The sequence below is a fragment of the Ambystoma mexicanum genome, chromosome 8 (assembly GCF_040938575.1).
Source record: "Ambystoma mexicanum isolate Mex_15411 chromosome 8, UKY_AmexF1_1, whole genome shotgun sequence".
Taxonomy (NCBI): Eukaryota; Metazoa; Chordata; class Amphibia; order Caudata; family Ambystomatidae; genus Ambystoma; species Ambystoma mexicanum.
The window spans coordinates 640,858,568-640,883,454 of NC_090929.1; the positions used below are offsets into that span (position 1 = coordinate 640,858,568).

Below are 24,887 nucleotides of genomic sequence, written 5' to 3' on the forward strand. Positions count from 1 at the left end.
CACACATGCGTACCGTACAGACGCACATGGGACGCGTGCTGACTGCTCAGGTCCCCAAAGGCAACTACCGGGTGGGACCGTCTTTATTAGCTGAGCGCATGCGCGAGCCTTGTTATGGGCCGCGCATGCGTAATACAGCGCAATCACTACGCAACATCTATCCTTTTTCCCCAAACAAGAAACAGTTCTAACATGTGCACACAACAATAACACATTAACAGTTCACAAACAGTCCTCCACCTGTTACGAGGCAATGTCCATGATAAAGTCTTGGAACCTCTGCGGCGGCTTGCGCCCCGCTCGACTTGGGTAACTTCTGGACTCCTCTGGAGGTGTCTCTGGTGTCCCTGGGGCCTCTGGTGGTCCCTCGTCCCTTGGTGGAGATCCTGCCCTGGTCCAGTTCCGGGCACGTCGTGCATCACGGGGGAAGGCGCTGCCTCGATCCGCTTGAAGAACGACACATTCCGCGTGACGGTGCCTCTGACATTGGCTGCGGTGATCATTGAACCCTGGACATGGGTTACTCCCAGTGGCTGTGCTTCGTACAGGAGTGACAGCTTCCCCTCTGACCTGCGGTTCCGGACCAGCACAGTGTCCCCTACTGCAATCGCCTTGTCTGGCAGGTTCCACCGGGCGCTCTCCCACTCATTGTGGACAGCTCTTTCTGCCCGCACTCGGTCATTGTCGATCACTCCTGGGTGGCGTCCCTCGACTTCAGGCAGCAGTCCCCTGGGAGCCCGTTTGAAAAGGGCCTCGGCTGGCGCGACCCCAGTGGACTGTTGCGGGGTTGTGCGGTACTCACACAGAAATTCAAAGAGGTTCCGGCGGAGCTCCTCCCCTCCATTCAACGATATTCGGAAGACTTTGTTCAGCGTCCGCATAAAGCGTTCCACCTCCCCATTTGCCCTGGGCCAGAGTGGGGTGACCTTTCGGTGCTTGATCCCCCTTTCCTCACAGTACTGGGCAAACTGCTGCCCTTGGAACGGCGACCCGTTATCTGAACAAATCTCGATGGGGAACCCGTGGGTGGCAAACATCTTCTCCAGGGTCAGAATGGTGTGATCGCTGGCTGTGGATTCCACCAGCTCAACCTCGGGATAGCATGACCACTGGTCTACCACTGCAAGAAATAACATTCCTCGGCCCGTGGACCCGAAGTCAGCATGCACCGTCCCCCAAGGTCGTTTGCTTCTTTCCATGGCCTGGATGGGTGGTCCTCTCTCCGCTGGACTAGCTGCATGGCACGGTATGCACGCCCATACAAATTCGTCCACCCTGCTCTCCAGGTCCAAGAACCACACCCTTCACCTTAGGCGCGCCTTCGTCTTTACAGTCCCCTGGTGACCTTTGTGAGCGAGCTTCAGCACCTTTCCTACTAGCGCTCGTGGGATGAGGATTTGGCACCCCCTCAACAGGAGGCCGTCATCGGTGACTGACAGCTCGTGGCGTACCCTCCATAGTGCCTGGAGGTCCTTCCGCGCCCCATAATCCCTTCTGGCATTTTTCATGAACACTTCACGCCACTCTCCACTGTCCATGGCGTCCTTGATGACCAGGAACACCTCGTTCACATTCGATGCATCCGCTATCTCTTGGTGCGCCAGGGCCACCGGCAAAGCTGACTCCACCACGTGTTGCACCACCTCCACGCAGTCCACCACCTCTGCAGAGTCTCGGGGGTGCCCTGCCCCCGGGTGACGGGACAGATAGTCCACTGGATTGTGTGTGCCTGGGCGATACTGTAGCTTGACTCCATATTCCATGAGCGACAGCATCCATATCTCGATACGCTGCAGGGGCTTGGACGAGGCCCCGGACATGATCGGAATCAAGGGCTTGTGGTCCGTTATGACAACGACGGGCTTTCCCAGGATGTAGATCCGGAAGTGCTTGCAGCCCTATAGGATGGCCAGGGCCTCGCGCTCAATTTGCGAATAGCGCTTTTCAGTCTCCGTTAGCGCCTTGCTGGCATAAGCGATGGGCGCATGGTCCCCTGCGGGTCAGCCTGCATGAGGACCACACCCAGGCCCACTGGGCTGGGGTCTACCACTATTTCCGATTCCCTATCCGGATTGAAATACGCCATGGTCTCCTGACCCAATAGGGCGTTCTTGAAATCAGCGAAAGCTCTCTGTTCCTTCTCAGTCCAGACCCACGCCACGTCATTCCTAGTCAGAGCCCGCAGTGGTTCCGACAGCGAGCCCAGGTCGCGAATAAATCGTCCACAATAATTGACCATATCAAGGAAGCTCCTTATCTCTGCAGGAGACTCTGGCGGGGCCGCCTCTCGAATGTCCCGTACCTTCTCCGGATCAGGTGAGATGCCCCCGGCATGGAACACAAACCCGAAAAATTCTATTCAGTCCTTCAGAAACTCACACTTCTTCTGGTGCAGGGTCAGCCCCAGGCTTTTGAGTCTTTCCAGTGTCCGCTCCAGACTCTTCAGATGTTCAGCTTCCGACTGTGCGAACATCAGAATGTCGTCTGACATGTTGATCACCCCTTTCAGCCCCGCCAGCACCCCCGGATGGCGTTCTGGAAGACTTCTGCTGCCGACGAGACCCCGAAGCTGAGCCTCTTGAACTGGTATAGTCCCTCGTGAGTCGTGAAGGTGGTTATATATCTTGACTCCGGGTGAAGTTCCAGTTGATGGTAGCCAGCCCTCAGGTCTAGCTTGGAGAAGACTCTCGCTCCCTGTAGCTCACCGACAATGTCATCCAGGGTGGGCGTGAGGTGTCGCTCCCTTTTGATCGCCATGATTGGCAACCTCATGTCCACGCAGATGCAGACGGCTCCTGGCTGTTTGGGCTTTGGGGCGACAACAATTGGGGAGACCCACGGGGTCGGGCCTTCAACCCTCTCGATAATGTCTAAGTCGATGAGCGACTGAAGTTCCTGTTCCACCTGTGCCCTCAGGTGGAACGGTATTCGGTGGTGTTTGAGGGCTGTCGGTCTCACCGACCCATAAATGTGAAGCCTGATGGGATCACCTTTCAGTTTTCCGACCCCTTGGAAGATGGTGTTAAAACGCTGCAGGAAGCAGTCTATGTCTGTGTGGTAAACAGACAGCGTGAAATGTACTATGTTGAGGGCTTCAGAGGCAGCACAGCTTAGGAGGGAGTGTGGGCTTCCACTCGTCACAAAGAACCTCGCCTTGATCTTGCTCTGCCAATGGGACACCGGAGCCACAAACACTCCCTGGATCGGTAGCGGAGTATCTCCCCCAAAAGCATATATCAGGGCCTTTGACTCAGACAGCTCGGGAGGGCCTGGAAGAGCCTCATAGTGTTCTGTCACTAACACGCAGACTGAAGCGCCGGTGTCTATGAGGACGGGATTGGGGACCTCACCAATATTCACTGTGCACGTCGGTTGTCGGCTTCCTCTGGGACCAGTAGCAATGCTCGAGATGAAGAAGATTTTTTCTTCCTCTTCCTCTTCCTCCGCTATGTCCAGATCCTGCATGCCTTCCTCAACCGACGACACAGCCCTCACTCTCCGGGCGTTGCTCCCACTGATTCTCGCTGGCCCTCTCGACGCCGTCACCGGAGTGGAAGCCCTGCACACCCTCGCATAGTGTCCAGGTGTACCACACCGGCCACAGACCCGCGTCTTCGCTGGACATTCCCCCACGTGCGGCAGGTCATACCCGCAATATGGGCATGACAGCGGAGTGCCAGTCGCAGGGGGACCATCCACCCTCCTAGGTGCCCATCGTGCCCATCATGCCCTTCCTGGGGCAGAGCGTCCAATTGCAAAAGCTTCTTCGCTCTTGCCAGGGTGCATGGGCGCATCCATCTTCGCCCCTCTGGACTCTGCCAGTTCATAAGCTCTTCCTGTGTCGAGAATTTGTTGTAGTGTCAGGCCCAGTTCCCTCAACACCTGCCTCCTCTGCTTCCCGGAACTACACCCCTGCAGCAGCTGGTTCTGTACCATCGCAGCCGGCGTACGAGCACCCTCCTGGGCCGCAACCGCTGTGATCTGCGTTGAAGTAAAAATGGCCGCCGGCCGTGTGCGTGGGTCCGTGCCAACATGGAGAAGAGCCGCTCTCTCCAACACACTCGGAGCAATGGCTCGGGCCTCCCATGCCGTTCCTCGTCGCCAGTGTTGTATGGGCGGGGGCCACTTGAGGCCCTCGCCGGCACTCACACGCACTCACACATACGTACCGTACAGACGCACACGGGCACGTGCTGACTGCTCATGCCCCTGGCGGCAACTGCCGGGTGGGACTGTCTTTATTAATTGAGCGCATGCGCGAGCCTCGTTATGGGCCGCGCATGCGTAATACAGCGTAATCACTACGCAACAGTCATATAGCCAACTCAGCAACTTTGTAGAGCAAATGATGGTATAAGCCCAGGAGAAACTAAACCTTAACACTGTTCAAAACGTATTAATGGTAACTGTACAGCTTTATAGAACTAGGTTTGGAATTGCACGTCTGTCTTTCTCTGTGTGTTGGCATGGCTCCAATTCTCCAGGGAAACACGTCCTACAAATGAAGTGCAAGATCCTAGCGTTATATGCAGCCAATTGCAGAGGGGTCAAGGTAATGGGAAATGCAGTAAACAAGTATCAGAATGTGGGCAATGTGCACATCTTGATAAAGTTCACTCTACCGAGTACATGTATGGGCAGCCTAACCAAATGATCAAGTGACAGGAGGTATGTACATCCTTTCAAACCTTATGGAATACCCCCAATTTATCTTACTTCATATCCTCGGTCAATTCTAGATACGTAAATGTGGAGTAAAGATATAATAAACTCTGTCTCAAAAATATTCTTCCTCATTTTCAAAGTCTTTTATTCATTAAGCTCAAAGCCCAAAACCTAACCTAACTCTCTGCCTAGTAACGGAGGAGACCAATCTGCTTGCCTAGGATGAGAAGACACTCCCGTTACAACATCAGCCTATGCCACTACCAGGGTCGGACTGGAACAAGAAATAGGCCTGGTCACCCAAAAAAAAGTGGCCCACCCCACGCTTCAAAAAAGTGGTTGACCCCTTGCCTCGCGACCCTTGACCTCTGATGACAACACCAAAAGTGATGTCATTTGACCCCACCCCAAAGTGACATCCCAGGAAGCGATGAAACACGACCTTTCACCCCTTGACAAAACAGGAAGTGGCATCAAATAGCATTGGTCCTAAGTACACTAAATTACTGTGAATCCAAGACGTCCAAGGTCAAATGATAATATGTTATTGTATAGCACTTACACTTAAGCTCTTTTGTATAGAAAAAATATGCATACAATATCACCCAACCTGTGTTGTTACTCATTTATTGATCTAAGAAGGATGAAAGGCTTTTTTTTTTTTCTTTTTTAAATATATCTTTTTTTCAATTTTTTTTCTTCCAAACCGGCCCAGGCATGGTCAGAAACCAGCCCCCACTCCCCAGGGACGATTTCGGCCCGACCACGGGCCGAAAGGCTGAGAGGCCAATCCGACGCTGGCAAATACCTCATTAGATACGCAGGTGCTAGACTAAAAAGGTGCAATAGACAGGCAGTCCATTATTGATCTAACACAGGGCTGTTCAACCTTTGGCTCGCCATAGGTTTTGGACGAAAATTACATGATACTTCCCTATTACCTATGCTGGCTAATGATGATGGGGGCTGTAGTCCAAAACATCGGAAGAGCCAAAGGTTGCTGACCCCATATCTAACAAAGCGTTCAACATACAAAGCAGTATATAAATCTAAAGCAGTGCCTATAAGTACCTCTACTTGACTCGTTTTCTTGAGAAACAAAATATCACCTTTGTGATTCTTAAGGTTGCAGTAGGCCAAGGCAACCCCTGACGTCAAGTAAGGAGGGGGTTGTGGTGTACTCCTAGTTAATGAGGAGGCTTGGGATGGGGTCCTTAGCACACAGGGTAAGATATCAGATGTCCATAATCTTGTGGAATTCTCCGGTCCCCTGCACATCTGCTGTTTTGACATTAGCTAGTACAACCCAGTGTCAGGGTTGGTTTTCTCCCCGGCACCCCACTGAACACCCTAAGCTAATTACCATTCCCTGATTTAAAAGGTGTGCTCTAGGCTTAATAGGACATACACACAGGGTAAGACCCTGCTCCAAGCCCCCACAGAGCAGGATGTCACCATCTTCCCTCGCTGGGAATCCAGTAAGTGTGCTCCCAGCACCATCTTGCCCCACCCCACTTTTCCACATATTTAGGGCCCCCCCCTCGCTTTTCCCACTTACCTTCTGCAGCGTTGTACCTTGCTGGTGCCAGGGACAGTCCTGTTCACGGCGCATCTCCGTTGCGCGATTAGCTGCTATGGAAAGGGAGAAGAGGCTACGCGTAGTCCATGCTCCCTTTCCATGGCTGCCATTTTGTTTGTTTACATTCTTTCATTTGCCACCATGGAAAGGGAGAAGGGACTACTTGTAGTTCCTTCTCCCTTCCATATCAGCCATTTTCTTTGTTAATTTTTTCCATTTATTTTAACGGCCGCCATGGAAAGAGAGAAGGGACTACTTGTAGTGCCTTCAGCCCGATCCCTGACAGTCATTTTTTTTCCGCGAGTCGAGAAAAGGTTTTGATGCTGTTTCTCAACCTGAGAAAAATATGCTATTAGTATCACAGTATGACGTGCCCAGGTACGAATAGCAATAGAACCATAGGTAGGGGGCATTACCGGTCTAATCTGGTAATGCCGTAGGGCTTACGTTAGGCCCTTTGGTTTGTAGCTTATGTTTCAGGGCATTACCAGACCTATAATGTCCCCCTCCCAAGGTTCTATTGCTTAAGCAGAGTTGATTTAAACACATATTTTCATTAGCTTCACTTAGACATAAAAATGCTGCATTTACCATAGGTTTCTATAAAGATTGACTCCAGGAAGTATGATCAAACTAGGGATAAGGTGTATCATTTATTTGTGATTCTGCACATGCACATATATAGAAAAAAGCTGCTTCATGGCGCTAGAAGGGGAGCAATGGGTATAGGCAAAGGAATTTGGGTAGGCACATAGGGGGATGAAGATACCAAATTAAAGTAAGTATAAACACACAGATTCCAGTGTAACAAAACATTGGGTCGATAAAAAAGCAGCTAAAAAAAGATGTGGGAGGTTGAGCAGAGATTATTCAAAGCACAATAATAATGTTAATTCATGAAGGCCTGCAAATGAAGGTCAGCTTAAACGATTTTCCTGGATCACTTGTAGTTCATCACGTTTCTGAGGGAAGGGCTGTTATGTTTTTTGGAATCTTGTGAACTGGGTTGCCCAGTCCTTTAAGATGAGTAGCAATACCCTGGAGATGGATGGGGATACAGATTGTATTCATACATCAATAATCAAGACGACTCAGGTAGTTTGGCAAAAGGAAGTCCGTTTTAATATCAAGTATCTAAAACTGGGAGTACAACGAACATCAGCATTCGCTCGATCCCCTTACTCAACTTATTTTAGTAGAAACTGAGTTTATATCATATAAAATCGTCATAAGTGACGTGTTGACCTGCGTCACTACCAACGTCATCTTATGTGGCAAACTATAAAAACCTATTGAGGAAAGTGACAGGCTCTAAGTGAGTATCTAAGTATAAGTTCCATATCAGTATAGAACTGTGAAGGAGAGTGATAGGGTACTTAACATCAGGTGGAGCAACTAAGCTCTCCCCTCAAAATGGCCACTATGAACGTCACTAAATACACAACGTTCCGTTGGCTACACAAATTATGGGACCCTTAATTACGCGGTCTTCTACAATTGATTGGCTACTAACCCCCTTCAGTAATTTTCCACCAACGTCTACATGCAGACTGAACATCCAGGTGCTGGTGAGCTTGCCTTAACACTAGCTTCTCACCAATTAATGTATCAATCCATCACACCTCAATAGTCCAGTCTCAATTAGTACTTTGAAGTTGCGCCTTGAGTTTGTACTGTGCTCTGAGAATTTTAATGAGTGTGGGCACAGCCTGCCCTCGTGCGTAGGTGTGACCACCTCAATCGTCCAACTTCCTACTTCCACGTGACTAGACACCATGAAATCGAGCCTTTTCATGTATTTAATATTATTTTCTAATAGGCCTCTGATATCTTTTGTTTTGCTCAAGCCTTCTGAAAAGGAGTCTCTGTTCTTTCACACAAATGTGCATCCAATGTCAGCCAATTCCACTTCTGATAAGACCATGGCTTCTTGGCTCATCAAACTCCTTCTGCTGAGATACATTTCTAATTCAATTTGTTTTTTAACCGCGACACACTGAAGTGAGGCCTTCTTGCTAATGTTCAGCACTGCTCATAATGTGTAATTGGAAACATCCATCTTTTACTCGTCCATATGCATCTTTGTATATTGGTTCTTACCGCAATCTATTTACTATAAAGCTTGAGGCTAGCTTTCAAGATTACTTTGCTGCTAGTGTTCTGTTGCATCGGTACATGTATAAACTAGCTTAATATCTTCATCTGTTTCTGTGGCATAAGCTTCTTCATCTTGATCCCAAGATGTCACTTATCCTTGGTACTTTCTTGATGCCTTAAAGAATATCTGCATTCTCTGGTCCCTGCATCTCTTCTGTGTGTGTCACCTCTCACTGTGTGCCGTCACCATTCATCTTTGCCTTTTATCTGCTCTGCTTCTTCAGGAATCTCATTCAAGTGTCCATCATATTGTCTTGTATGGAGGTACGATTTTCTCAATGGGTACCTTGCCTCCCAGATTCTCTTAGGTATGGGTATTCTTATTGCTACTGCACTGAGTCCACGCTCTGCTCTTGGTTGGTTCAACTGTTCCATATACGTTACATACTTTGGTTCCCACTCTATAGGTAATAGGGGTGGGGCGGTTGGAGTAGGGGTACTTTGCAATCCTCTACACTTGGAATGTTATGGATTTACCCCTATGATTCAGTTTCTTGAATGTAAGAGAACACCGTTTTCTTTAGGAGCCTTGCTGGGATATGTTTCTGGAAGAGCTAGTGGAGTACATTAGGTGGTTGACATCAATTGCATGATGGGACAGGCTGAGAGTCTTAAATTCAATTCTCAGTTTCATTGGTACCATCCAAGCCGCTTTATTCATTAGAAGTTGCAGTTGGTGTGTTAACTTTTTGGGTGCCCAGCCTTGAGAGAATAGGATCATTAACAAGCTTAATTTTGTGAGACATGTCAAGAACAGAAAGGATTATTTTTAAGGCTGTGTAGTCAAAAATTAGAATTTTTGGGAAACTGGATTTATTTGACAGATGGGGTTTTGGTTGGAGCTCAAGATATTTCAGAAGGTGTACACATGATGCTAGACCATTGGAATGGGAGGTGAGGCTAGATGTTGGTGTAAAAAAAATAAAGACTGTTCGGAAGCATTTATGCACAGGCAGTTGTCAATCATCGAGTGTTGAGTAATCATGAGGCTTTCTCTGAAATGGCAGCTGTTGTCCCAGTAACTGAGGGAAACAAGCAATTGTGTGTCATCAGTAGCAAGCTGGAGACCAGTGGTTTTAGATTCCAAAATATCTTCACAGGGTTTCAGGTAGGTTGTTAAATAGCCATGGTGACAAAGCAGTGCCTTGAAGTACATTCCATTCCAAATGCAGTTCTTTTAGAGCACGTTCCTTCAGTCCCATAGCGTTATTTATGTGTTTTAAGAAAGATTGCATGATTGACCATCTTGAATGCAGAAGAGAGATTGGGCAGAATGAGGATAGTTGTCATGTTAGAATCCAGAGAATTTGCCTATTTTTTCTCAAATGTAGGATGGACCTTTCTTTGATTTCTGGGCATCTGAAACCTGATTAGAGGCTATGCGAGAGGAGGTTTTCTTTTCTGAGAAGTCTTGCAATGGCTTAGTAACTTTTTTCTCCAGAGTCCCTCGCATGAATGGTGTGTTAGATATAGGTTCATAGTTTGCTGGATCAATAGGATCTGTGTTAGTTCCTTGAGCGATGAAGTAAATAAGATCAGGGACATTGCCAGTGTTGGCAGCACTGTGATGTGGTGAGCTAGATGATCAATCAGTGGTAGAAATGTACCAAAATAGTGGAACTGTGACTCTGGTGGGGGATAGAGTAGGCAGAAAGGGAGCAACATGCAACACATTTTTCATTGGTTGCAACCCTGCTGATTGACAGCTAATCAAGTTGAAACATATTTCAGTTTAGCTGTAACTGCTATTGGATGGAAAAGTAGAGACGTGTGTTTTAACTTCACAAAGAAAAGTCCTAGAATGGTTAAAATGGTTACAGAATGTAATGGAACTGTTAACAATGAAGAACAAAAGTAGTGGAATACCGCTCCCGACCGTTCCTGCTCACTTCGACCACTGCGATCAATGTGTTAAGATGGCCTGGAAAGTACCAAAATTGCACAGAGGTTCTGGAGCCAGATCAAACCAGACTCAATGATGGAAATAGACCAAGTGAAAGGCAAAACCCAGCTTTATTAACATCCACATAAAGTAGGAACAGCATACAAGCATATGAAGTTATTGCTCTCAGCAAGCTTATCAAAAACAACTGTTTTTATTACTCACTATTTGTCATAACTGACAACATACAGTAATCTTAGCTACCAAAACCTACAGGTTACCGGGATTGGTTAAGGGGATTGACTACATATACATTCCATAGGGGTTAAACTTCTGATTGGGTAAGAACAATCTGATGGCTCCTCCTGAAATCACCTCTGAATTGATAATAGGAAAGAGACATATTTTCTACAATAGGTTATTGGTTGGCATAATACGTACTGGGTGGCCTAACATTGAGGGTTTTGATTGGTTGGCTTTCTACTGACCAACCTTGGGCAACTGACAGGTTGTCAAGACATAAACCAGGCAGGAATAGGAGGAGAAGAGAGGTCCATGGACTGCTTTCCCTTCAATTAAGGAAAATATCATTACTTATTCCTGGGCCTTGGGCCAGAGTAATTCCTTTGTAGTCGATCCAGTGCGGCACCTCGTGTCTGGAAATGTGTGTGTGGAGTGAGGCAGGTGTCCTATCTTTGTTTGTTACTAATGAATAGACAGTGTTCTTCATTTATGGGTCATGTGTGGTGAGACCTCGTTTGGAGTGATGTTTGTCATTCCGCAGGACTACCCATGTCAGAAGACCGTACAGAGAAGAGAACTGGTCTCACTCTCTGAAATGAAAGTGCCAGCTGCATTAAAGGGGGAAACACATCTACCCTGGTCCTGCAAAGTAGACTCACCAGATGCCTGTGATGGCAGCGAAAGCATAGAGACTCGCATTGAGGGGACTGCAGTGGGCGCTACATGCAAAAAGGAGGTCGGACCACAGAGGGATTTGGGAGTCTCCTGCTGCTTTGACACAACTCTGGGGGAAACAGAGAGTTTAGATTGGCCAAAGAGGACAAGAAGGACAAAGGACGTTAGGAGTATAAAAAGCCTTCAAGAAAAAGAGTAAATGAGGGGTGTTTGTATGATGTTAGTTGGAGCAGAGGAAGACCGAGAGGTTAGGTGGAAGGAGGACGGTGGATAAGAGCAAATGCAAGATTGTGGTGGAGATTGTTAAAGGTGAAGTATTGGTTGTGAGAGAGAGTGGTATCTGATTGAGCGTGAGAAGGGTGTTAGAGGTAGTATAGTCAGATAACTGAGGGAGGGAAAGATGTGAGCAAAGGTGGGAGTAGAAGTGGGAGAACGTAGAATGGGGGAGTTGAGAGGTGAGAGAAATGGACGGAAGAGAAGAAAGAGAAGCGGAGGGTAGAGACTTGGGGAAAGGAGAGAGAGAAGAGAGAGAGAGAGAAAGAGAGAGAGAGAGAGAGAGAAAGAGAGAGAGAGAGAGAGAGGGGGAGACAGACAGAAAGAGAGAGAGAGAGAGAGAGAGAGAGAGAGAGAGAGGGAGACAGACAGAAAGAGAGAGAGAGAGACAGAGAAAGGGGATACTATAGAGGAGAGAGGTGGCATGAACAGAGAGGAAAGCTGGACTGGAGATAGTATAGGTGAGAGGGGAAGCTAGGAGAATGTGTCACTACTGGACGGACCGAGGAGGCAAAGAGAAGGAGGCAAATAAGGGAGAGAGGGAGGGAGAAATAGAAAAGAAATATATATATACATATAGAGTGAGAGAGACAGAAAGAGAATGAGTATAGAGAGTGGACATTGGGGGTGGAACGTGAGAGTGTGAAAGTCCAAAGAAACCACAGATGGGCATTTGGAAGGGCACCAGAACACTAAGGAAAATACTCAAATATTATTCTGTCGCTTGTCAGGACAGGATACCACCTAGAAACCCCCCACACAAAGATAGAGAGGAAAGGCAAAAGAACCTTTAGGTCCTCACCTTAGTCTGAATGTTAGATAGTAGGTGTTACCTGCTGCTAGTGAACATTCTGGGTTATAGCGACCGGTGGGCTATGGATTTGGGACACCCATTGGGAAATGATAGAGGGACAGCCTTTGGTGTGATAGTCAAGCCTGCTGACATCAAGCCATCGAAGTACTTGCAATTTTAAAAATGAAATCCTTTAACCTATCTGTGGGTGTTCTTAAGGCCAGCTGTGACAGATATTCATGGTCCTGAGGGTTTCGTGGAGATTAAGTCCCCACTAAGCAAGAATCGGTCCGTGTGATCTGCAAGTTCAAACTCCAAGTTGTGGAAAAAAAGGGATCATTGCTGTTTCGCGCTTACAGCATAATTCACCACCCATACACTTCTAAGATGTCTAGAACACTTCTTCCTTTACTATGATTAGATATGATTGAGACCCCAGCCCAGGTAGAGACCTTTTAAGGGGTAGTTATTATTGATATAGCCTTTGTGTCCCCCAGAAGTCTCCTGTCCCTTTAACACAAATATGTCTCCAAGAAGCAAGCTATGTCACAAAGCAGTGTCTCTCAATTATTGCAGAACCAACATCCAAGATAATTTTTATGCAAGGCAGTAAGGCACTTCACATTCCAGGACTCCCTTTCAGTTTACCAAACAACAAAACTATCTTGTGTATTTTCTTCTCATTCATTGCATTAGGAGCATTCAGATGTCTTCCCTCATACCTCCCTGACCCCTTGGAGCCAAGCCACCCTTATCCCAGGTGCCTGCAATGTTCTCCGACATCACATGAAGGATCGATGAAGGAAAAGTCCATGTCAAAAGGAACGTGAGCAATTTATCCCTAGAACAAAACAAAATGCAATCACGTCCATCTCCAAGTGTTTAAGGATAGTAAGGAAATTAATTGGATCAAAATATATGATTCCTTGGGTGGCCAAAGAGCTAGGGAGAGAAAAGGAAAACAAATATGTAAAAGGTTTTGATTCATTAAGTACGTTTTTGCATTTTGCGAAGCATGGTCCAATTTGTCCTGTACGTCATTAAGTTATTGTCTATTTAACCTGAAGTAACCATTGCCTTTTCAACCTGTCTTAATCCAGGGGACCAACTACGGACTCCTATAGTGCACGTCCATGCCATAGGGTCAAGATGCCCTTGGGTGAATGATGCTCTTAATCAAAACAATAAGACAAGATAACACAACATGTCATGCTGCTATGATATAGACATGACATGTTTTATACTGTAAACAAGTGAAACAGTATGCTTTTAGAAAAATATAAAAACATAAAATGATTTGCCAAAGCAGCCTCCACATATTGCCTTGTTAATTGCGTGCACCGACTAACCACTATTCATTAGGATCAATGCCTCCCGAAATATAATCCCAGGGACACGTCTGAAGATGGATTTTGATCCTTTAATTTATGTATCAACCATCCGCGGTCGTTCCGAAGTAGAGTATGTAGTGTATTGCTTCTTTGTAGATGTCAAACGCGCTATTCTTAAAAGCAAGAATTCGCAAATGTTTACGAATCTCTGTGTACCAGCCAGCTAAAATAAAGAAGTAAATAAATAAATACATTTGTAAATTGATTGCAGCATCTCCACCTCTCCTTTTAACAGTGGGATGTGTGCTCTTTGTCTCATGGACATCACTTCACCAAAATACCAGGGGTAGCGGAAGTGACATCACACATAGGAGGACATCTTTATGACATTTGACCCTGGTAACTGTAAATAGAGTGGCATGACTCATGAAAAGAAACACACAATAAGTGTGAATTCATACACCAGCAAACAGAGTAGCATTTAATGTACTTTTGTAACTATTCCAAAATGTTACATAAACGAGAATGCTTCTACTCATAGCATCACATGGCAGGTATTGTCATCCTATGCAAGCTATAGTCATCCACGCTGAGGGGTTGCCATTGCATGTCAAGTGTAGCTTCAGATAGCCACGTGATTCCATCTTAGGAAAGATAAAGCTTCTTAATTCAAGTAGAGTCATTCTCTGTAAGGTGCAGCCGCACAGGCCCAGGTGCGTCCATCATAAACAAAGTGCAGATGCCTCAGGGAGAGGTGCGCTGTACAAATGCCAAAATAAATAAATAAATAATTAAATGCCCCAGTAATGGCATTTTATGTTTGTCAAAAGCCTGGCGTAGTCACAATAGGACATTTAAGGTGCAGCCTTAAATGTCCAGGTGCTGCTATCCTATGCCAAGTGCAGCCTCAAATGCCATTTTATGCCTGAAATGCCCCAAACCTACCCTCCTATATCCGGTAAAGCAGCATAAACCAGATAAAGAAAGTGTCAGGCAGTGTCTGTCTTAGACCAGATTGCACCCCAGGCAGGAAGCATGGTTGGCACCCCCCCAAACTGTTGGAAGAGGTGATAACTTCAGAGACGATGGGTGAAGTGCAAACTTACTTGTGTGGGGGCATATAATTCCTTTACACATTCTAGTGAGACTATTCTAGTTCAACTTCAATGTTACAATCAGTTAACTCTCCCCTTCACTTATGAAACCACTCAGAAACCACACACTTAAACACTGCTGTGAGAATGAACGGCCTCCTGCCCTACCCTTACAATCACTCCCCATACATGCAAGTAGGAACACCCATCCGATTTCAATTGCCTAAAAATGTATGCAGGTGCTAACAATAAAATGTTTTACATTAGTAATTGCCGGGCATTTGTTAACTGTGCAGCCACCACCACCATCTATGGTCTGTGCCTTGTCCATCTATGGCTCTGTTCGTCTTACCAAACATGATGAACGGAAGAGGGGTGATCGCTGGAGTCTGAAATGTCTTACTAAATAAAAGGCAGGGGATCATGGGGGTTGATGTGTTTTGCTTACGATTCCAGTTGGCAGATATCTATCACTGAAGCTGACCGTGGGTACTTGCCTGGGCTCTGCTTGATTCACTTGAGGTGAGGGGTTGGGGGTACACAGGTGGATGGTCGGTCTAACCAGTGGCTGTGCGTGCCCTTTATCCCCACCTTCTCATTTATGTCTGAACTGGTGCTACTCCAGTGCCTGTGTGTGCCTCGGTGTGTTACCGGGTGCAACACAATGCTGGGTGCAGCTTTGTGTCTGTGTGTGCCCTATGCAGTCTCTTAGCAAATCCCATCAGCATGGGGAAGCCGGGCCTGGGGGCACCTTGGCAACAGATTGCAGAGTTCTCCGGAAGCGAGGACAACCCGCAAAATATATAAGCGCATGTGGGAGCTGTATCACATATCTGCACGTCTCTTTTATCCTGCAGACAGTCACTAATATTCAAGTTGATTGCATTATTTAAGTGACAACACAGATGGTGAGTCATAAACGTAAACGGTGGCCTTCTAAACATAGATTGTTGCTTCTGCGGTCTGCAAACACAACCTTACCTTGTGGTATTACAGTCTAACATTCCGAACGCCCATTCCTCTATAGTGTTTACATTGGTTGCCCAATATTAATATTAAAATGAAAGCAATGTTAGATTATATTACACTCTTAATTAAAACACTTGATGTTTATAAATTGCTGTGCTTGTGCTACACCCAGAATGCAGCAAAGAAAGGGCTATTCATGTCTGTGTTAAAATGTAATTAAACTTATTACAATGGTGTTGTTGGAGTCAGCCTGGCGCCCCCTAGAGCCTGGAACCTCAGGCAGCCGCCTGCATTGCCTGATGCATAGCCCAGCCCTGGTGTCAGGTATAGCGTCACACGTCAGATGCTGACTACATGCTCCTGAAAATGCATGCTCTGTCACACCCAAGCGCTCTTGCCTTCAGTGTCCTCAAAAGCTGAGAAAGCAGCCTGGCACTGAACCGCACTAGACATCTCTTCCTTGTGGCATCAGTGATGGATATTGACATGTTGCTGAAATCCTGTAATGATCTCGGTTTTTCACTATATTTGTGCAGCTGCCAGCTTAATGAAATGTTTCAGGCAACTAGACATCAAGTAGATTAGGTATAGCTTCATAAGTAACAGTGTATGTATCGGGACTATGTAGATTAAATGCACTGCTTACAGTGTTTGTGTTTTTATCGTTCGCCTAAGCATCAATGTTCGGGTTCTGGGCAGATTCATGATATTTGAAGCCATCATTAAGAGTCATTGGTTAAATGTTATTTTACCGTCCACAATTACAGAGTGGTACATTTAATCGTGGGCACATCACAGAAAAACATTTTAATAAACAATTATTATAATTTCTTTTTGTTTGTCGGGTCACCCACCGAATCCCCCCGATTGTCTAGCCTTATAACACCACCTCAACCCCATCTTGACCCATTTAACCCCTTACACCACTACCGTTTATATGTTATTGTCTGCAGTGCAATGTCTCACTCTGTAATGTTTTAGATTAATTGACTGGGTACCAAGGCATCTTGTTAAAATGGGACACTTCCTGCTATCCCAGATGTGAGCAATTAACTTTCCTTTGTGAATGTAATTAACATTTTTTCTAGTGCGAGTTCTAATTGCACATCTCCTTTGCCATCTCAAAGGTATTTGCTGTCTTCATTGCTGTGGGGAGGGGCATGGGACTAACGTCTAATCTTTGAATATTTGCTTTAAATTTAACCTCAAACCCCTTCAAAAGAGGCAGCCGTGTAACATTTAACCCAAGGATTACAGGAGTGCTGCCAGAGGCTCCAAGAGACATGCCAGGGGTATGGCCTGACCCCCCTGGTGAGTGGTGACCACCAAGTGAGGTCCAAGTTTCCCGCCATTTAGCAGCAAAGGTTTTCAAGGGTAACTGCTGCAATCTTAGTTTTGTGGTAGCTGTATGATTGGATGGTAAAAATATCAAGTCAAGTTTCTAATTTACAAGTGGTCCTCAAGAAAAGAAAGCAGCTAGAGGTGATTGGCCCGCTAGTTGTATCATTCTTTTATCACATTTTAGCAAGATAGCTCAGCTGGGTATGTGCTCACTGCTGAGATCTGCGTCTGATCTGCAGGTTTTAATCCTGGCAAGGTCCCATAGGCCTTTCGCCCTTCCTTGGTTACTAAATGAGTCTCATTTTCGGTTGGGTGACAATAATTACTTACACACATGTTATATGAAAAGTGATTTGGTGCAAGCGTTTTTATAAATAACAGATTATTATTATTATTATTATTATTATTATTATTATTATTATTATTATTATTAATATGGCTCTCATTAATCCGGGCGGATGCTCCTGGTCCTTAAAACCTAGACTTGTCCCATATTTTTACTGATGAAGCCTGAGGATGGTATATTGTGGCCAAAAGAGTCATCTGATCAAAAACTTGCTCTGCTCATCCTCAGCCCAGAAACAAGGGCACCCCCTTCAGGAGTGGTGCCGTGGATTGGTTTATTCTCCGCAATTTGCTAGCAAATCTAGGTTTGCAGATGCTGCATGTGCTGGGGGCTTTTTGCATGCCCAGAGTAATTATAATGTTATGCTATGCTATGTTATGTTATGTCACCACATTGGAATGTTGGAACTGTCATGGGGGATAATACAGAGGGCTATAAAGTCTGTCAGAAGCCTTTTTTTCCGGACATGCCAATGTTTCTTCTTTGTCATGTGTCACTCGGGTGGCTTTGCGGTGCTGTGAGCTTGACTCGGGTGGAGAATGTAAAGAGCCTGGGTGCTTAGATAGAGGGGTGCCCAGTTAGAATCGGTCCTATGTGGATTATAAATCAGTCAAAGTACTTTAGTAGAAGTCAAAGACAAACGTACTGATGCGCAACTCTTCTCAGCTGTGCAAATGTAGGTCTGCAGTTCGATGCAAAATCTAGTCAGACCCTACTTTAATTCCAGCTCTACTGTAATGTAAAGCAAGTATGAGGCGTTGGGCAAAATGTTTGGATAAGCTTAGATCATAAAACCATATGGCAAAACCTGGTAGAATCTATGTGAAGGAACTCCTACAGAATCATTGGATCACCAGTGGCATGTTAACCCTGCGCGAGCACTCTGAAGCGGGTCCCAAAGCAGAGATCACATGCTGCCAGGGTCACAGTGTGTGGATACTGAGGAAATCCCAAGCCATTGGATTTTTTTAATAACAATATAGGAAATCTGCAATGAACAATGCACTCATTTTTTTAAGGTCAGCAATTTATTATTTATTTTATTGGTCTATATCATCTTGCTGCTGCAGTGAAAAGTGCGTGTCTTTTTCAAAACAATACAATTAAATTGAATTAAAGTGAGGAACGAAAACAGAGAGCGGTCAGTAGAGAATTGGGTCGGGGCATAGACAGCGGGGCATTTGAAACATGCTGTAGTTGAGTGGAAGAGTAAATATCAGGAGCGGAACGGGGCATTTTAAGCTGTCTAACTAACCCACCTTGTCTACACAGGAGGGAACGGCATCAGTGTGGCGCCGGCATTACCGATCACACCAACAAGCTTTGCTTGGCCACGCTGCTGGAGACGGAAGCCTTGAACCCTACTGAGTATGAGTTCAGTTTTCACCTGGAGATCCGGGGGCCGTACCTGCTGGCAGGTAAGGGGGGTCCTTTATTTAAAGATTGAGCAGCTTCCTGTATACCTGATCACCCAAGGTAGAGATTATCCTTCATGGTGTAAGCCGACTCAGACTGATAGACCAATGCCAAAAGGGCTCCTTCAAGGAGCCACCAAGGACCTTTATTCGGGTCAACGTAGGCCAGTGTACTCCTTTAGCGCACAGCTGGTGTACTTGAACAGTATTACTGACCCAATGTGCTTTAAAATGTCCCATTTGCCAAAGGTATTCACAAAGCAGTCTATCAATGATGGATTCCTCGGTCATTTAATCAAAAAGTACTTGAATGCTCTCCACTTTGATTTCGTAACCTATTTATTCAGTGGCTCCGCAGTTAAACCACTTGTTTCTCCCTGGACAGGTGCCATTAGACGGATGCCTAAATTGTATCTTTAGTTTCTGAAGTGTCCTCACACACCGCTTTGCAACCGCCTCTTCCTTTCTTTTGTGTGATTTTCGATCAGTTGTGCTGAGCTCGATTGTGGCATCACTTGAGTTAATAGAGTGCGAGCCATCTCTTTGCAACTTTCAATGCAAAAGACACTCACAGGAAAAGACATCAGAGCAGGCAAGAGCTGAGCAAACTGGTCAAACCTCTGGAGAGAAAGTTGGCATCTGACCTGGTCAAAGGCTGACGTTAACAAAACAATCTCGGACAATATTCGGAGACCCAGATGGCAAACTGATGGAACTAAAAGTACTCCTCATAGCCGAGTGAACTCATGGACAGAAACAACTCTGGGATGCTTTCTAAAGCTCCCACACAATGGGGTGCATGCTGCATTACAACTTCCACCCGCTTCCAAACCAGGTGGAAGGTGATGCATAACAAGAGGAATTGCAATTGTAATTGTTATTGTTTATTTGTACAGCGCTTATACACAAGTGAAGTGCTTCAAGGCGGGAAGGGAGCAGGGGGATACAGCAGTCATTCTTAGACCTTGAAATTTCCGAATGATCTAACAAAAAAGTAACTAGCGTACTAGGCCTAATGGCGTTTCTCCTAGTGCAAGAGCATGCAATGTATCGGGGCAGCAAATTAGGGAGGGGAGAGAAAGGGGGACAAGACAGAACTTACTTGGCCTAGTAAATTCAGGTCATGCAAGTGTATAGACGGAAGTGTAAGGGTGGGGGAAGGGGAATAAGTGCACCCAGCCCAGCAGGGCCCTGGGTTAAGTGCAGAGAGTTTACCCCTCGCATGGAATATATGCAGAAAGTGTAGTGATTCTAGAATGGCCTCTGAGGGAGTAGCAGCTTAAGGCAGCAGCTCCTGCTCTCCACCCTGGCAACCATTGCAAACCTGATGATTATTGGCTGAAAATGTCTGGAAAAAAGAAGAATTAGTTCGTGGACAACCCTCTTTCCAAGAAGCCCAAGCAGGTGGTGGAGGATCTTGAAGAAACTCCAGGCAATGGGTATCAGGTAATAATATTGCCATATATATGGTCGCCGTAAATAATATCGCCGGGAAAATGTTGTGGCGATATTATTTGGGTGACCATATATATGGGGACAGGGCAAAAAAAAAAACATTTAAAAAAAAAAACGAAAAAAAAAACAAATTTGGGGGTTGCGGGGGTGTCCCCCGCATGTTCCATGCAATAATGTCGCCACAAAAAACGGCCATTTTTCGGTGATATTTTTGCATGGCGAGATTTTTGTGGCAATATTATTACATGGAACCAAGCAATGCTGAGATTTTTAAATTGCTTAAGCAGGTGGCCAGTGATATGGTTGAAGTGAAAACGACTTTATGTGATTTATCTGGAGCTGTCAGTGGTCTGGAAACGCGCATGAAAGATGTTGAAGGCAGAACTGCAGGTTTGGAGAGAGAGGCCTCAGGTATTTATAGAGCCTATCAGGAACTACAAGAGGGGGTGTCTAGGCTCCAACTGTCAAATATGAACTTGGAGATCCATGCCAGAAATAACAATTTACGCTTGCTTGGCATCAAAGAACAGCCTGAGCTTAATCTGTTTACTTTGGTTACCAATGTCCTTCAAAGGAGTTTGCCAGGATGCAATGTGCAATCAACGGATTTGGATGTGGTGTTCAGGGCTGGGAAACTGGAAACTGGGAAACCTAGACAGATAAATGTGAAATTCATGAGAGCCAGCATGAAAGAAGATGTTCTGAATATTGCAAGGCGACAGTCCTCTCTGTTTTGGGAAGGAGTATCTTTTAATGTTTACCCTGACTTTCCTAAAGAAGTAGTCCTTAAAAGGAAGGCATTTGGGGAGGCAAAACGCTTGGCCAAAGAAAGAGGATTGAGGACTTCACTACTAAAACCTGGTGTTTTGAAATTGTTTCTGCCAGATGGAGTGAAACTCACTGAGACTCCTGAACAGGCCTGTGTTTGGCTTAGGAAATACCCATGCGTGACTGTGCAAACAAAAACTTAATTCTTTGTGGTTTTACTGTCCGATTTGATGTTATTTTTGACAGTATTTTATTATGGTTTGTATTGTTCCTCATTTTGATGCTCTTGTTTGTTGATGGCATTACTGTTTCCTGATGATATTGATGTTTCTTATAATAATTATATAATATTATAATTTTACTTCCTTATTGTTGACGTTCAAATTGAGTCAGTTTCAACATACGCCGCGCGTGCTAATTTCATTTCTCGCGGTGGCCGCGAGTATGGTGACGTATTAGAGGAATGGACCTGCTTCATTGCACGGTGTAACATAACGTAGTGTAGCGTAACGTTGCGTTGAGAGGTGATGTCTTCCTTGTTCCTATTCGTATTGACGGAGCGTTTTCTTTAAGCCCCATTATTGTTGTTGTGGTTCCCTATGAGATTGCGGTCCCTAGAGGTGTCCCAGGCTCCGGGTGCAGGCGGGCGGCGGTGGATTCCTTGAGTGCTCCCCTCACCTTCGTATGGGATCTCAGGTTAGTAGTGGTGGGTGAGATGTCTTTTGGTTCCTGTTGGGGGTGGCGGTGTCTGCCTGGCGTGGGATCGCGCATGTTGGAAGGGATGTCTATTCTTTATGTGGGGAATGGTATCATGTCATACAACCACGGCCCCGCTCCCCTTGACCTTTGGAGTAGCGCAGGGCTCCCTTTGTCATATGTGGGGCTTCGCTGTGCTGGGTGGATGTCGCCACCGCTTCAGACTCCTATATTCGGAGTGGGTGGTCTGTGATGTTGGGATGCTTCCGCATTAGTGGCACTCAAATGCACCGGGCCAATGATCTTTCATTGTTTTATATAGAATCGGAGGTTTGGTCCATAATGAATATACTGTGTTTTTCTCAGACTTGTACGGCCTCTACTGCCTGAACGTTGTGTTGATTTCAATTTCGGCTGTTGTGGTTGGTGTAAGATACACTACGAACTGTTCTTGGGGTTCGTAGGTGTAGGCTGCAAGTTACGTTTGTGTGCCTCAAGCGTTACGTTCTTGCTGGTGGGTAGTGTGGCAAATGAATGATATGTTTGGGAATGTGGTGTATCCCTTGCTGGGTGATGTGGGGCAACCATTCGGGCTTACACTCTCATGTAGTGTCCTGTGCCCCTAATCCATTAGGGGGCCTGAGGCGTAGAAGCATAATTTGCATTCTCTCGCTAAGGTTTATTTGAGTCAATGCACACCTTATCCTGCTAGGCTCATTATATTGACTTGAGCACATGTTCAGTGTATTGGGAGAATCCACACATTTCAAAATGCATGGCCTAGCACTTCTGCCCTCTGTCCTTAGGTGGGCTCATGGTGGGGATGCTTTTTACCAATTGGAGGTATTGAGATGGAACTGGTTCTGCCCTCCAATATGATGACCTGCATTGCGCTGCATTGATTTCTTCTTCCTTACTTTGTAGTCGAGTTTGGGATGTTCCTCGATGGTGGGGGTATTGCGGGTTCGGGGATCTTCCAGTGTGTGCAGGGGGATGCACCCGTGCAACAATGGGTGATGTATTATGACCTTTGTGTGATTCCTGCTGCTTACTGAATGGTGATGGTTGATCAATTCCCGGTTTCTTGTTGTGTTACGTTCCTTGTGGCGTTTGTTGAACTTGCGTGGGGGTCACTCGAGGCTGGATTGTGATTGTATGCCCCTTTTTATTTAGTAGGGGTCATGTGTGGGGACAGTGATTGGCTGCAGGAGGTATGGGTTTCAATTGCTACTTGTCTCTCTCCTTGGTGTATTGTGGCGTCCATCTTTCTTTTGTGGGTCATGCTGCTCTGTTTCGCTAGGGTACTTGGACTTTGTACTGCAATTTTGTGGGGCAGTTGGGTGTGTCTGTTCAATTATTATTAGGTCTACAGTGAGAATGGGAGTATAGCGCGAGGCTAGCACACATTGCATGACACTGCAATCTTGGGTTGACTTAGTAGAGGTGAGAACTCATGGGTATGAACGGTTGGGTGTGTCTACTTGACCCAGATGCAGATATATACACTATTGTGTGTACAGTGGCACTCCGGCCATGACCCAGATGTGGCTGGGTTGTGGTTGACTTAGACTTTTTCTTCTGTTGCTGCCAGTGGCAGGTAAAATGTAACTGTTTGTGAGATGAGTAAGACAGAGGACTAGTGGTGGTTTGTATTCAGCTTATCTATTGTGAATGGGTTGTCCTTATTGTATGTGGGCGTTATGTTGCTATGTTTTAGACTTTGTGTGTGATTTCTGGATGGGGAGGGGAGACTTGGGTTTGGTGTTTACTGAAAGTTTGGTGTTTTGTGACATTGTACTTTTGGTTGCCCTGCTGCTGTATCTGTACAGTGTGCCATCTACTTGTTACCTTTGATAGTATATTCTAGAGGTTTACTGCCCTTCTGGGCATGTACTTACCCTTGTATCTTTCTCTTCTTTTCTGTTTTCTGTTCTATCTACCTATTCTGTTCTCTGACTGTTATTGCACTTGCTATAAATTATCTAGAAATTTGAATTGTGCCATGAGTGCTAAAATTGTGGATCATCTAAATATTATCTCATGGAACGTTAATGGACTCAACAATGTGGTGAAAAGGACTAAGATTCTGTCTCATCTGCTTTCAAGCTCTTGTGACATTGCATTCCTCCAGGAGATGCATTTGGAGGACCCTGAGGCGGAAACGCTGAAGAGTGGCTGGGTAGGGGATATTTACTTCTCTAATCATTCATCTAGTAGAAGAGGGGTTTCAATTCTTATTAAAAAGAATCTGCCTATATCAGTCATCAATAGTAAAGTTGACGAAGAAGGACGTGTTCATTATGTGCTGGTGAGGATTCAAGGTGTGGACATTCTGCTGTGCAATCCATATGCGCCAAATTTGGATGATCCGATATTTTTTCATGAAGTGGCTCAATTGCTTCAAAGTTTCCATGTGGACTCAATTGTGGTTGGAGGTGACTTTAATCCAGTCATGGACTCTGCTTTGGATCAATCAAATGGAGATTGTACTAGGACCCCGACCAGATGTAGGCGATGTTTGGAGAATTTAGTTAGGGAGTTCAACCTGGCTGACATCTGGAGGCTGGAACACCCGTCGGACAGGGATTATAGCTTTCATTCAAGGTGTCATGACACGTATTTTAGAATTGACTTCTTCTTGACTTCTGGATGAGTGACTTCAAGTTGCTATGATTCAGCTATTGGACTTATTGCCCTATCTGATCACGCACCTGTTTCATTGCAATTGTGCTTGCAGTACTCCCTGATTAAATAACCAAGGTGGAGAATGAACTCTTATATACTGAAAAATGATCAGATTAGGCAAGAGGTGGCAGAGGAAATTGACAACTTCATCCAGATTAATAGAACTGCGACGTTCGAATATCAACAGTCTGGGAGGCGCTGAAATGTTTTATTAGAGGGGTGCTGATTTCGAAAACTGGCAAGGAGAGAAAATTGAGAACGAAAGAAATTCGGAGGCTCTCGTCAGAGGCGAAGCGCCTGGATGTTCTATTTGCAGCAAGCAAGGATGAAAATACTAGAAATGAACTGTGAAAAACTAAGTATGAACTAAACAAACTCATCTCTAGCCAGGTTGAATATGCACTGTTTAGACAAAAGATTAATTACTTTGAGAATGGTGAGAAAGCAGGGAAGTTGCTGGCACATCGGATGAAGGTGGCTGACAGCGATCGCTTCATTACCGCAATCAGAGGTCTTGATA

The 24,887-nt window shown here is 45.6% G+C and overlaps 1 protein-coding gene across 1 annotated transcript in view; it reads left to right on the forward strand.

The window, feature by feature from the left end:
* The window catches only part of VWA5B1 (von Willebrand factor A domain containing 5B1), a 1,692,038-nt gene that overhangs the window by 624,225 nt on the left and 1,042,926 nt on the right, over window positions 1-24,887 (forward strand). Inside the window, exon 5 of the mRNA XM_069610372.1 lies at window positions 18,621-18,766. Coding sequence (XP_069466473.1) covers window positions 18,621-18,766 — 146 coding nt within the window. The remainder of the gene's footprint in view (window positions 1-18,620; window positions 18,767-24,887) is intronic.